The sequence below is a fragment of the Eufriesea mexicana genome, unplaced genomic scaffold, assembly GCF_001483705.2.
Source record: "Eufriesea mexicana isolate 0111107269 unplaced genomic scaffold, ASM148370v2 scaffold168, whole genome shotgun sequence".
Lineage (NCBI taxonomy): Eukaryota > Metazoa > Arthropoda > Insecta > Hymenoptera > Apidae > Eufriesea > Eufriesea mexicana.
Window position 1 is genome coordinate 293,472 of NW_016908333.1, and position 13,029 is coordinate 306,500.

General features: G+C 45.1%; 2 protein-coding genes across 2 annotated transcripts in view; both read left to right on the forward strand.

Annotated features, from left to right (window-relative positions):
- Window positions 1-10,789: 10,789 nt before the first annotated feature.
- Prosbeta5 (Proteasome beta5 subunit) lies at window positions 10,790-12,012 on the forward strand. The gene is made up of 5 exons (XM_017910844.1): window positions 10,790-10,933; window positions 11,048-11,204; window positions 11,284-11,496; window positions 11,574-11,807; window positions 11,869-12,012. Exons 1-5 carry the CDS (start codon window positions 10,790-10,792, stop codon window positions 11,967-11,969), a joined length of 849 nt encoding a protein of 282 aa, XP_017766333.1. The 3' UTR covers window positions 11,970-12,012.
- Window positions 12,013-12,246: 234 nt separating this feature from the next.
- Window positions 12,247-13,029, forward strand: part of LOC108555271 (death-associated protein 1) — a 1,791-nt gene continuing 1,008 nt past the window's right edge. The window contains exons 1-2 of the mRNA XM_017910845.1: window positions 12,247-12,398; window positions 12,560-12,659. Coding sequence (XP_017766334.1) covers window positions 12,350-12,398; window positions 12,560-12,659 — 149 coding nt within the window. The 5' untranslated portion in view covers window positions 12,247-12,349. The remainder of the gene's footprint in view (window positions 12,399-12,559; window positions 12,660-13,029) is intronic.

Below are 13,029 nucleotides of genomic sequence, written 5' to 3' on the forward strand. Positions count from 1 at the left end.
TCCTCGCTCCTCTCTCTCTCTCTCTCTCTCTCTCTCTCTCTCTCTCTTTTTCTCGCGACGCGCCTGTTTACTCGTAAATCTTCGATACTCGAGAATCCTTCGGAATCGACGGGTTTCGGGTGGTAAAACGTTTCCTTCGGCTCCGGCCGCTTCGACAACCCCCTCCGCTGCTCCCTGCGCGTGTTTTCGATCCGACGATCCGCCTCGGCTTCGGGATTGTTTATCGTCGGAGCGTGCACGCCGGCCCGGTCTGTTTTCGGCGCAGGAATTCTCGGTGCAGGCAATCCCGACACGTGGAAAAATTCTGCGCGACCGTACTTTTTATTCGGTCGCCGCGTTGCCCCGTATCGACTATTCCGTCGCTAACCGAAGTAACTCTCGTTGTCGGTGCCGCTCTGGTGGGGCACGCACACCGCGGCCAAGCGAAGAGCCGAGCAAGCACTCCGGCGCCCTCGATTTCACTTTCATTACGAGGCCAAAGGAGCGCTTCGCTTACGCTCATTCACTCTCGTTCCTTCATAGCTACGTGTATACATACGCGCCAGCGAGCGCGCGCACTTAGCCTATATTTTTACGCCTGCTTGGATACACCGATCATCGCGAAACTGGAACTCTTCCTTTCCCCTCTGTTCCCGGTCGAAAACGCGGCTAGACCGGGCTAATGCCGCGAGGAAGCCGGATGTCGGCCGCCATTTTGCCACCAAACGTTCCGAGCTGTTCCCTGTTAACCCTATGCACCCGACAGGCAACCTCCAGTCCTCGTACAATTAGATATCCATTAGATATCCGTGAGAATCTAATATATGGAAATGGAAGTAACGCGTTAGTGCGTGAAATATCGAAGTAAAGTAATTTGCACGCGATTTCTCGTGGTTTGAGAAAATACCGACGACTTTAGAGCGGAAGATCCTCGAATCGGTGTGTTTCTGTAACGAGGACATTGCCGAGTACAATAGCTTAACGCTATATCTACCAAATGACCATTTTTAAACTTTCGATTTGAAACTTCGCGTTCAATGTTGCGGCAATGTTATCGTTCGATATTTCCCCTTATTCCGTTTCTTTTAAGATTCTTTCCTCTTTGCATCCATCGATCATCTGGCCAGTAGTTTTAGCATTAACGGGGAAAAACCTCTTTGAGTACAAGTGGACTCGTATCTTCACTGCAAAGAAATGGCGATACGAAACTTTCGTCATATTTCCATTAATTCGGTGATATCTTTTATTCGAGAATGGAAAACGCATCACTCGTTTGCGTCCTAGGTGGAATAGAATTATTTTATTAATTCATTATACCCTAAGAATAATGAAAATTTTATTAGAAATTGTCAACATGTCAACTTAGACTATGAAGTCAAAACTCAAAGAAGGTAAAGTTTGCTAAAAGATATCGGTACGAAGCTGAAGAGAATCGACACTGTCGCAGTTCAGAATGCGACGAAGAAAAAGATCTAGAGGATCTAGTAAATACCCTCGGAGGATGCTGGAAAATGAAAAACATCGCGATGTTAAGTACAATGTACGACTCGGTCAAGGAATATCGCGAATCTTTGTACTAATTTAACTACAATCCAGTACCTGAGGATTAATTTTAACGTGACTGTGACAGGGAAGAAAATTCCACGCGCAAGAGCGGAGAAACATAGCGATCAACGCGGATTACGTACAATATACGATTTTCTTATGATTTTGTACTAATTTAATTACAATCCAGTACCCGAGGATTGATTTTAACGTGACTGTGACAGGGAAGAAAATTCCATAACGCGGATTACGTGAGGACGCCGAGGTCCCAACGAACGTTTAACCCGATACGATAATTAAGAAGATTAAACCTATGCGAAAATATCGATACACGTGCGATCTTCGTCGACCCAAAAATCCACCCTACGAAGCATAATCAAAAAATTGTCATTTCCCATTGATTAACCTTTCCACGCGACAAAGTCGAACGTTCGAGCGATCGAGTTGTTCGTTTTCCTCTTCTTCTGCTTCGATTTCGACACGAGAAACGTTTTAACGTGACCGAAGCTTCAATTAGTTTTTAAAATGGCAATTTCAATCTTCGCTTCGCCGTTCTGCAGATAAGAAGCAATTACTGTAGCGCACGATACTTGAATTATCATTAAAAAAAACCTCGCCGTGTAATCTGCTTTAGCCGCAGAAAAAGAAGACAAATTACTCGTTACGACCTAAGACGATGATTTTAAGATTAGCCAACGTCTCCGTTCGAGCTGAACTCTGTTCCATCGTCGACTGAGGGAATTAAGAAACTCTTCGCACTCGATTGCACCGGGTACATAAAAGTACGTTCGAGATGCTCACTGCATTTCGTCGAAAACGACGAACCCTGAAGAAACTTCGACGTTCCTGTCCTCTAAAACGATACACAAAATCGTGAACCCTTTCCTCGTGAATTTGTGGAAATTACCGTCAAAAAATGTGGCAATTAAGGTTGAATGGATATCAAGCAAACTACGCACGCGAAGAACAGAGATTTTCGAAATTTTAAAATGACCCCTGGATCCGAGGAAGATCGATTTTCGTTCGTTTCATCGACACGATCGGTATTCGTGGTGAAATTAGAGCGAAGAATGAAATTGGACTCGAAATTAGCTTCGTATCTGGCCGTGCAGCCAGGGAACAGCTGAGGCAGCGGAACTCTAGGAGATCCGTCATGAGGCCGGGGTATTTCGTAATGTCAACGAAGAAAACGCCGTCGCTGCCAGGAATTGACATAATCGGTGAAAGTAACCCACTACCTTGGCCTTAGGTTACGAGCCGCGCTTAGGATAAATGAAGTATATAGAGAGCGATCGCGAGCCCCGTACTCCATAACGGGGCACGTAACGTAGATCGACCGGGTCGTTTAACGCCTTGTCACTTTTACCGTGCTCCACATACGAGCGCGGGACCAAAGTGGGCTGGCTCGCGCAACGAGACGTTCTCACACATGCGATTCGCTTCGGGCGACAGTACCACGCTCGTGCTTGCCGTTTGAAAACGAAGGTCAAGGTCGAAATCGTCGGCGACACCCTCTCATCCTCGTCGAGCAAACCGCCCTGACGTTCTCCGATGACACCTACCCTACTTCCTGCACTCAACCTCTCTATCTTCAGTTTTAAATTTTTCTCCTTTTTCCCGATTTCACTCTCGTCGTTTCGTTCAGACGCGAAACCCTGTCAGGCCTGTCTGCTAGAGATATCGTTAAAGTTAAAGTCCGACCAGATATCGTTAAGGGATACGTCGATTACAGAGGCATCGGAGGATGAGCTAAGCGGTAACCGATACGTGGAATATTCTAAACTCTCGTCGGTCTAATAGACACGAAACCGATGTTAACCAGATTTATCCACCTCGCCTTTATCGCAGTTCCGTCTGAAACTACAAAAATGGCTACGAAACGTCTATCTCGCGGGTATTCGCGAGCGCGCGACCAAGCTAACGCGAACACGTCGCTCGATATAAACCGACCAGACGATAACAACTGGTCACAAGACCGGACAGTAATTTCGTCCCGACTTATTTTTATCTGTTCCCATGTGATTCCCCCGAGGAACAGACTGACGACAGAAAAAATCGGTCGATCGTGACGGTACGTGGCTTCTCGGGAACAGGAGACGCGTGCTCGAAGACTCGGCCGCGCTTCCGGGTTTCGGGAGCGGAAAAGGGCCCGTCGCCACTGGCGAGTACTATAAGTGGTCCACGCGTGATATCCGCGACTGTGGCTCTGACGACAAGTAGCTGGTAATGCCGTGACCTTGACTCTGGCTAGCCAAGCAGCTGGCTGCTCGGCCAGGAATAAGCTCGATGCGCGGTTACCATGTTGCCACGCTAATATTAGCGTACACAGCCGCGTGCACCACGAGTGACCGAGTGACCGACGTGTTCCTGGTGCATCCGTTTCGTTGCTTACTTCCCCGTGTCGATAATAAAAGAATCGGGATTGGGACTCAACGGGGCCCGTGGCATCCACTCCGACGCACAGTCCAGCGCGTCTTGGGACGACTTAGGTAGGACCGAGCCAGGTATGCACATGGACGTATTGGATGACCTCCGGATCGAGGTAACTTGGCAACTAGGATGCGAGGAGCGAAAAATCACGCTTTACCATTGGGCGATGGCGATTCGTGGGTGAATGTAGCCATCCAGACAGGTAAAAGGTCAGTCCTGACTGGCCTCGAATACGCGTGTCCTTAAACTAAGAATAGGCCTCTCTCGAACACCTAATGATTTGTCTACGTAAAATTCGACGCGTAAACAGCTCTCTTCTCGGCCAAACAATATCGCTATCCACGCACAGCGCTGCATCTCCTATTCTCGCGAATAGGAACTCGTCAAAGGTTCGAGAATGTTTGCATACTTTTAAGCGAAATAGCCAACGACTAGAGTACCAGCGGAGGCAACTATGGAATATGCCGAATGGCAAGTTGGAACGCGCGACGAACACGCTGCGATCAGTGGAATTATTCCGGAGGTCAAAGGGTAAGCTAGCATGTAGAAGATTAAATCTGCTAATTATATTCTTTCATTGCGGCGACGACGGTTCGCGGTAAACGCGGGACCAAAAGTGGTTCACTCGGTCACCTCCGCGTTCCCTTTCGACTGGATGTACCTCGAGATGCCGGAGCAAGTAAGAACGTGAACCGATAAGGGGAAACCGTTGTGCGGCGAGAAAATGCGGTTTCTATCAGTGCGTCGTCGCCTAATGCCTTATCGGCTGCTTGACCTTTTTTAATCCTTTCTTTCCCCGAGTGTTCGTAATTGCGTCTCGGTGTCAAGACTAATCGAATCATCGCGACCGATCGGACGCGGTGTATCGAGCGATTCCGACGCGAAGATCGGCAATTGCATTCATCTTGGTTATCTCCGTGCGCGATACCAGTTGACCGAGCGAACGTGACTCGGTCAGAAAAATTGGTCGGCTCACGGTTATCGCACGGCGCACACGGTAGGACCATGGAAAAACCTTCACGAGCGAGTGCAAAGGCGAAGGTCGGATAAAATCGTTCCTGTTGTTTCGTCTCGAGATTTCGCGAGAGCGAGAGAAAAGAAGGAAGATACCGCGCAGCTCGTGTTATCGTCGCCAAAGCGACGAAGAAGATACAAGAGCGAGGGTAAAAAGAAACAGAAACGATCGATAACCTAGAGTGGCACTGATGCTGGAGGGTCACGTTATTACTGGGCTACTGATGCAATTGTATCGCGATACGCATCGCAGGGGGTCTCTGGATCGTTGTTATTGTTGTTTTCCACTTTGAACGTTGCTCTTGCACACGCATTCTCCTTTCTCTTTCTCTCTTTCCCGCTTTCACTCGTCTCGCGCGTTCCATCTATCCGCATTCGCTTCCCGCCTTTGAATCCTGCATTTTTATCGCGGTACGCTGTGCAGTACGAGTTATTTCACGAATTATCGAGATTCGACGTCAATGGCGCGTGCTGGATTTCTCTGAGGCTCGCGATGATGAAACCTCGACGTCTAATTACTCTCCGGCGAGCCGAGGAATTTTAAAGCACCGCGAGCAGATCGTCGCGTTTCGACGTTTCCGCGATTCCACCGTCCATGTTGATCGTCGGAAAAATCGTGAAAAAGTCGTGGAAAAATCGTGAGATTTCTGACCGATCGGTGGACGCGTATCGTTCCAGTTTCGCATCGAGAACCAACGATAACTCGCGCTGTACCGATCGTTGGGTATCGGCGAAGGTGCAACGATATACGGTGGCACGATAACGCCGCGCGGACCATGAACGAAAAATGCCCCGATAGCCCTATAACTCCGATAACCCTTTTCCCGGTTGACCGATAGCGACTAGTGGAAATAACGAATTTAATTCTCCGTTCGATATTATTCTTCTCGGCTTGGAAACGCGGACAGTGGAAGAGCCTATCGACGGTTAGATATAAGGGTTACCACGGCAAAAAAGACGTGGCGAATAGTGGAACATTTGGAATGGAAAGCGCCGCGACTTGCTTGCTTCTCGCTGATAAACCTCTGGCTGAAATCGACGCTTGAATCGCTGAGGCGACGAAATCGAGGTAAACCATAGCCGGGAAGGGGAAACGGAGGATTTAAAACAGGGCAGGAATACTTCTCTGTATCCGATGACTACACGAATTCCAAGAAACACCCCTCTCCCGCCACGATTTACCCGCTCGCGGCACCCGGTACACAAGTAGGTTACGGTTCTCGTCGTTTCCTCGTAAAACCCCCTACGTGCATACTCGCACACCTACTTTTATCAGGCCCACTCGTGCCTACACGTTCCACCGAGTGGGCACACGCTTGTGTACGAGTCCGGTGTGACGAGTCAGCGGTAACCGAGATTTCGACACGGACCTCCAGGTATTCCCTGATGTAGCTGCCATCGACAAATCGAGGTGTCTAATGATCGCCCATTACATTCGCGTCCAATCCCGCGTAATCTCGGGGTAACTAGCCTGCCTCTGTACCCGTGGAGTACGGTCAAAGACGATCGTCGGGCAATACAACTCCGAATCGTTGTTGCGTCAGCCTCTGACACGCGTGTCCAACATCTATCGCTCACCAACGATCTCTGCTCTTCCTTTAACATCCGAAATCATCGCGTGTACCCTGCAATAGCAGTCCCAGTGCATCGAAGACGATTTATATAACCCCTATCCTATCGCCAATACCCCTTCGCGACCTCGATTAGCGTGGAATCGTTGGACACGAGATGTCCGATTATCTAAACTCCGTGCTTCCCACGGATGAAGGGAGGCGTTCTACGCGAACATCGACACACGTTTCTTTTTTCCACGAGGCAGAGAAGGCAGAGAAGGCAACGACGAGATGCAACCACGGTCGTTGGTCCACAGTAGCCAGCGATCAGCTGCGTTTACTCCGTGGCGGCCGCTGCTTACGCTCTCGCCGCTAACTGCTCACCTTCACCTCGTCTCTTACTCAACGATCGCGCCGAGTTCTACCCCCGTTGCGTAATTACCGGCGCGCGATCATTACCGAGTCAAATCGTCACTCGAGCGGAATAAGTGCGTACACCGGGCAACGTGAAATTACGCCTGTTGCCGGCACGTACAAAGTACGAAGTCGCCGCGGATCTCGAGTACGACACCGAGACGACCAGCCTCGTGCCGCCATGATTATCGCACGCACGCGTTATCTGCTCGGTCAGTCGACGGGGTAGCTCCGTGTGTGCTGATGCAACCTCGTAATTACAACCTCTTACCCCGAAAATATCTATTTTCTTCGCAAATTTCGAGGCACGCCTAAAGCCGACTCTTCTGGCAGCCTCTTTGACAGTACCCAGGTCGATTAGGTCTCGACCAACGACCGATACTAATTTCTAACGATTACTAACGCTTGCATGGCGATCATGCAAATTGCGACGAACGCGGAGGAACATGCAGCAACCGTTGCTTTCTCCGAATTAACTCGTTGCGGAAATATGGCGGGAGACTTTCCGCAGAAGCCGGCGCTACGATTGCGTCTACAAAGGAAATGGAAACAGCGTAGTATGCCGCACGTGTAGGCTCCAAGGACCTTTCGATTTTTTCGTAGGCCAGTTCAACCGCTTCCCGATAAGACCGCCTCGTCTGACTTTTCCGCGCGGGACCGCGCGTGAACGCGCGTCCCAGAGCCAAAGCTCGCGTCCTTGCGCGAATTGAACGTTGAACCCCGACAATGACACGAACCAGGCAGCATCTTTTCGTCCGCTGATCATCGTGAATCATCAGCCGGTCACGAGTCGCCGATATTACACGACAACGAGACCCACGTATCGGCGCAGATTCCGATAATCGCCGGCTTTTTCACCAGGAAATCGGCTGAACTTTTAAACCGTACCCGACCCTATATAAATCGCGATTCAACGCAACCATCGGATCGATCGATTCGCGGTTGAAATGGTCGAAACGCGGGATATCGAAATAGAAAAAAGGGAACAAAGGGGAGCGTGTATAGAGCAAGTGGTTCGCGTGAAAACATGTTTTGTTCGCGCTAGTTTCTGCCAATAAATCAACAAGATCGACTATATTTTGTTTATTTGCCCCGACATCGTCGACGCGTTTCCGTCGCGGTTATCGTCGTCCCTTCGCCTTACGTCTGTAATTTTTCCGCGTCCGAAATACGAGCGAAGTCGCAACATGAACTTTGAGATCGATCGAATGGTGGCTAGATATCGCGGAATCGTGGCGAGGAAGAGAAGCATGGTTGTCGTGGAAGTTTGGCGAGGAAACGCCAAGGAAAATGCCGGCAGGAGGACCCGGGACATGCAGGGGAAGCGGTAGAACGCGAGAACGGTTTTAACTTATCGAATCTTGCGTCGCACCATCGACCTCGTCGACCCTCAAAACCCGATAAAACGGCCGGCTTCTATTCGAACGTCGAATGCGTTCGCGCGTTATCGAGCGTTTTATCCGGTGGTAAAACGAACCGTTCTTCGGCAATGCACCGGTATCTGTATAAAGTTGCTTGACCCTTCGGTACGTGGAATTTCGGAGAAACGAAGGAAATTCCCGCGGCTCGGTGAATTTTCGGCAAACGATCCCGAATGTTTACGGTACGGCGGAAACGTGACATTGAACGTCCCGTTCCACGTTCCGTATCTGCTTCGAATCGCCGTGATATATGGTCATAACATTAAAGTTCAAAGAACCAAGCGGACGTACGAAAAAAAGCACGGGGATACGATTGGACGTTGTAGGAAAGTTTTCATACGATAAACGTATCAATTAGCATGTGCGAGGCTATCTTCCTCGTGAAAGTATTCCGTGAACGAGATGATCCGATCTAGGCTGCCCTTCGGTCACCTAACCTAAAAATTGGCGAATATGGCGAATCGGTACGTCATATTGAACTACGTATATATACGCGTAGAGGTAAAGGTCGCGAGAATTTCGCGGATATTATTGAAGCGACAAAGGCGAGAGTAAAAACACGAGAAAGAAAATACCGATACGCGGGGGGCACGGTGGATTGGTACAATCCATGCGGATCGGTGTGAATTATGCATGTATTGCAAAGATCCGATCAGAATTCGATGATGTCCCGCATATAATGCGAGATCATTATCGCCGCTTATCTTCGGATACCGTTTTTACTAGCGCGTATAACGTCGTAGCTAACGAGAGACCGAGGATATAAAGAAAATGGAAAGATATATGGTACGTAGAGTATAACGGATAATCGTGTCGGACGCAATGCGCGATTACGCTGAATCGGCATCGCGATTCATGCTCGAGAAGCAGAAAAATCGGTTGGACGATCGAGTCAACCTGTAGAAGAGAACCGATACGCGCTTCTCTGCGATGCATCAGACGAGCGTTTGGAAAGGGACCAGAACGACGATATCGTGGCTAGAAAAGAGTGGAAGAGTGTTATCGTTATCGGTGTTCCGTGGCAGGCAAACATCGACCGCTTTAACACAGAGAATCGCAAGGAAAATATGCAATAATATATTATCGTATTTCGTATTGTAACACGTCGCGCGTCGACTACATGGGTGGTGCGATCACGGCACAGACCAATCGGTGAACACCGTAAAGTGCCTTACCCCCTTACACGTGACCCCATCTTCATCGCGACTACGTCATATCGCTGACCCCACGAGCAAAATAATACGCGATATTTAACAACGCTTTACCGAAACACCAACATATTTTGTGCTCCACGGTATCGAAATGTGACGTGCCCTCGCTTTTGATTATCTTAATGTTATAAATCACGCGATACATGGACCGTGGAGTACGCCTCCACGTGGAACGATATGTCAACTCGCCGCTCGGACCGCGTTCTACGCGAACGAAAAGTTCGAAGGTTTCTTTTTTTTTTTTTTTGGGAAACCCGTTATCGTTATTGATACAGATAATCGTTTCGTAGTAATAAATCAGCCCTGCATTATAGTAGTCTTTCCATGAATACGAAAGAAATACGAGAGAAGCAAATATACATAAGTTTCGTGGTATAGGCATGGAACACGATGAAACAGTGGTTATGTTTCCTAGATACATAATCGATAAAGTTATACATGCAGAAATTTGCTGTACGTTGGTATGAATATACACTCGATGATAAAACATTATACGGTAATTAAATTGAATATGTTCGACTCACCCAATTTTCGTTGTTTACTTAGTAACTTCTTTGGAGAGATACGGGAATTCAAACTGACGATTATCCGTATTTCGTATCGATGTACTCCTAGCGCCACCAACCGACTCCACCTAAAAGATGAACATAACAGTGAATCCCTGCTGTATTGGCTGTGGTCGATAAAGAAATATTCGTAAAGTAGGAAACAGAAATATTTGAAAATTCTCGGACATTGCACGCTTTATACTTTATTGCATCATCGCAACCGAATAGAAAATAATGTAAATGAGAATATTTACTGAATTATTAAAGCTTTTGTAACAATTATCTTATTTGTTATTGATATATCCCTATTGCGTCGAAACAAATTCTAACTGGAAATGAATCTACCCTCGTATTCGTATTACATAACCTATATTTTATTATACGTTACATTTTATCGAGAAATATCTTTCCTTACACTTTCCCTCCAATTGATAGAATCCTTTTGTTCCGTTACCATGTAACTGTTCTTCCAAATAAATGCTACGAAACTAAATAACCTTTTTTCGGAAAAAAGACACTTATTTTAGTACGAAACACGACACACAGTTATTGCGCACAATAAATTAAAATTTGGGCGGCAAACTGCGTCAGAGTACGGCATCAAACGCGCTACCTATCGTGAACATACGAATTAACAAGATGACAAGCATTCGACACTAGAACGTATTACAAAAATGGCGCTTGCTGAAGTTTGCAAACTAAATTCTTACGTTGATTTTAATACCCCGGGTAGAGAAGATGATTCTATGCAAGAAATTATGGGATATAGTAAAAATTTTCTAAACAATATGCAACTGGCTGTGCCACCATATATAAATGTGAGTACATTATTCAAATCGAATTGTCAGCTTCCATCATAATCACACTGCAATTTAAATTTGCTACATCATGTCACTTCACGTTACTTGAAATCATTTTCTTAATATGTATAGCCAGCAGAAAAATTGGCACAACTAGCAACAGGAACCGATGACGCGGGAAAACACATAAAAATCAACTTTGATCATGGAACTACCACATTGGGTTTTCAATACAAAGGTGGAATCGTCCTTGCTGTCGATTCACGGGCAACGGGAGGCCAATTTATTGGTAAATTAGAAATACATACGTATCGGAGATAATAATAAAAGAGTAATATATTATGTTACGATAAAATTTTTTTGCATAGGTTCCTCCAATATGAAGAAAATTGTTGAAATCAATGATTATCTTCTTGGAACTTTAGCTGGCGGTGCTGCAGATTGTGTTTATTGGGATCGTGTCCTAGCAAAACAATGTCGTATATATGAATTAAGAAATAGAGAACGTATTTCTATTGCAGCTGCTAGTAAACTGCTATCAAATATGATATATAATTACAAAGGAATGGGATTAAGTATTGGTAATTTTGTCTCCTTTGAAATTAACTGCATTGGATTGAAGTTTATTTAATGAAATCAACAAAATGTTCATTAATAGGTATGATGCTTGCTGGTTGGGATAAAAGAGGACCTAGTTTATACTATGTTGATTCAGAAGGTACTCGCACACCAGGAAAGGTTTTTAGCGTAGGATCAGGATCAATTTATGCCTTTGGTGCTTTAGATTCTGGTTATCGTTGGGATTTAACTGACGAAGAAGCTTATGAACTTGGTAGGAGATCAATTTATCATGCCACTCATAGAGATGCTTATTCTGGTGGTATTGTAAGAGGTAGGTAATTTTAGATGAAAGAAGTTCCACAATATGTTATAAAAAATTAATTTTTTTGCAGTATATCACATAAAGTCAACTGGCTGGGTGCACATTTCTGATGAAGATTCTAAAGATCTTCATTACATGTATCAAGAACAGAAAGAAAAAAAACTTAATTAATAACTTTTATGGCTTATTGTATCCTGTCAACTGTTTTCTTTAATAAAATGTACAATTCAATATAAAATTTTTGCATTTTTTCGTGCACACGTTTATCTTAATAAACGTTATTTATACATCGAAATCATATAATTTGAAGTTGAAATTATGAAATAATTTTAAATTTGATGCGAAAAAAGAAAAATGCAATATAATAGATAATATGGAAAGATATATCTTGAAGTCAACATCCCCACTGCTAGTTATCGTACCTATTTATTACAGCACCGGCCGCCATCAAATCAGTGTGATTGGTGTCGCAGAGCAACAAGCAAGACGTGTTTTCCTGTGAAATAAGAGAAGAGTTTTAATTATATTTTAGACTATTAATTACGGCTTAAATGTCAAGTCCGCAAGAGTGTAAACTCAAGGGTGGGCACCCTCCTGCAGGTAACTAAATAAATCGAAATTTCCCTTTAAAATGATAAAGGTTAAGATGTTTACACGACTCTCTAAATGACGTCGTATTCACCTGTCTGGATATTTCAAGGCCGTTTGACCATTTAACTTTTTTTTTTGGTAAAAATGTATTTTTTGTATTTTTGCTCTAGTGAGAGCAGGCGGTATGAGAATCACCCAGCATAAAACATCGAAAGACGATCACGAAATAAAACCAATTAAAGATGCGGATGAAAGTAAACCATCGAGTAGGTAAGTAATTATCTTTCAACCTATAGTAAAGATAATTTCACGTTTTGCATTAAATTATATAATGAAAATATACGTATAAAATTTAAACATTCGATAAATAAAACGCATCGAGGAAAATTCGAGTAGTGCATGAAACAACAGCTCTGTAGATAGTTTGGAAATTTACAATATCTGCCATACTTGTGTAAACGTCATGACCCATATTACGTATTAAAGCAATACTGTACGAATAAAATGATCGTACATGGAAAGAAATTTTTATTGTATTAAAATAGAAACAATACCAAAAATAATATTATTTTTCGCAATTGTAATTTTTCACGATCAGCATCGTATTTGTTCTATATACATATATATATATATATATACA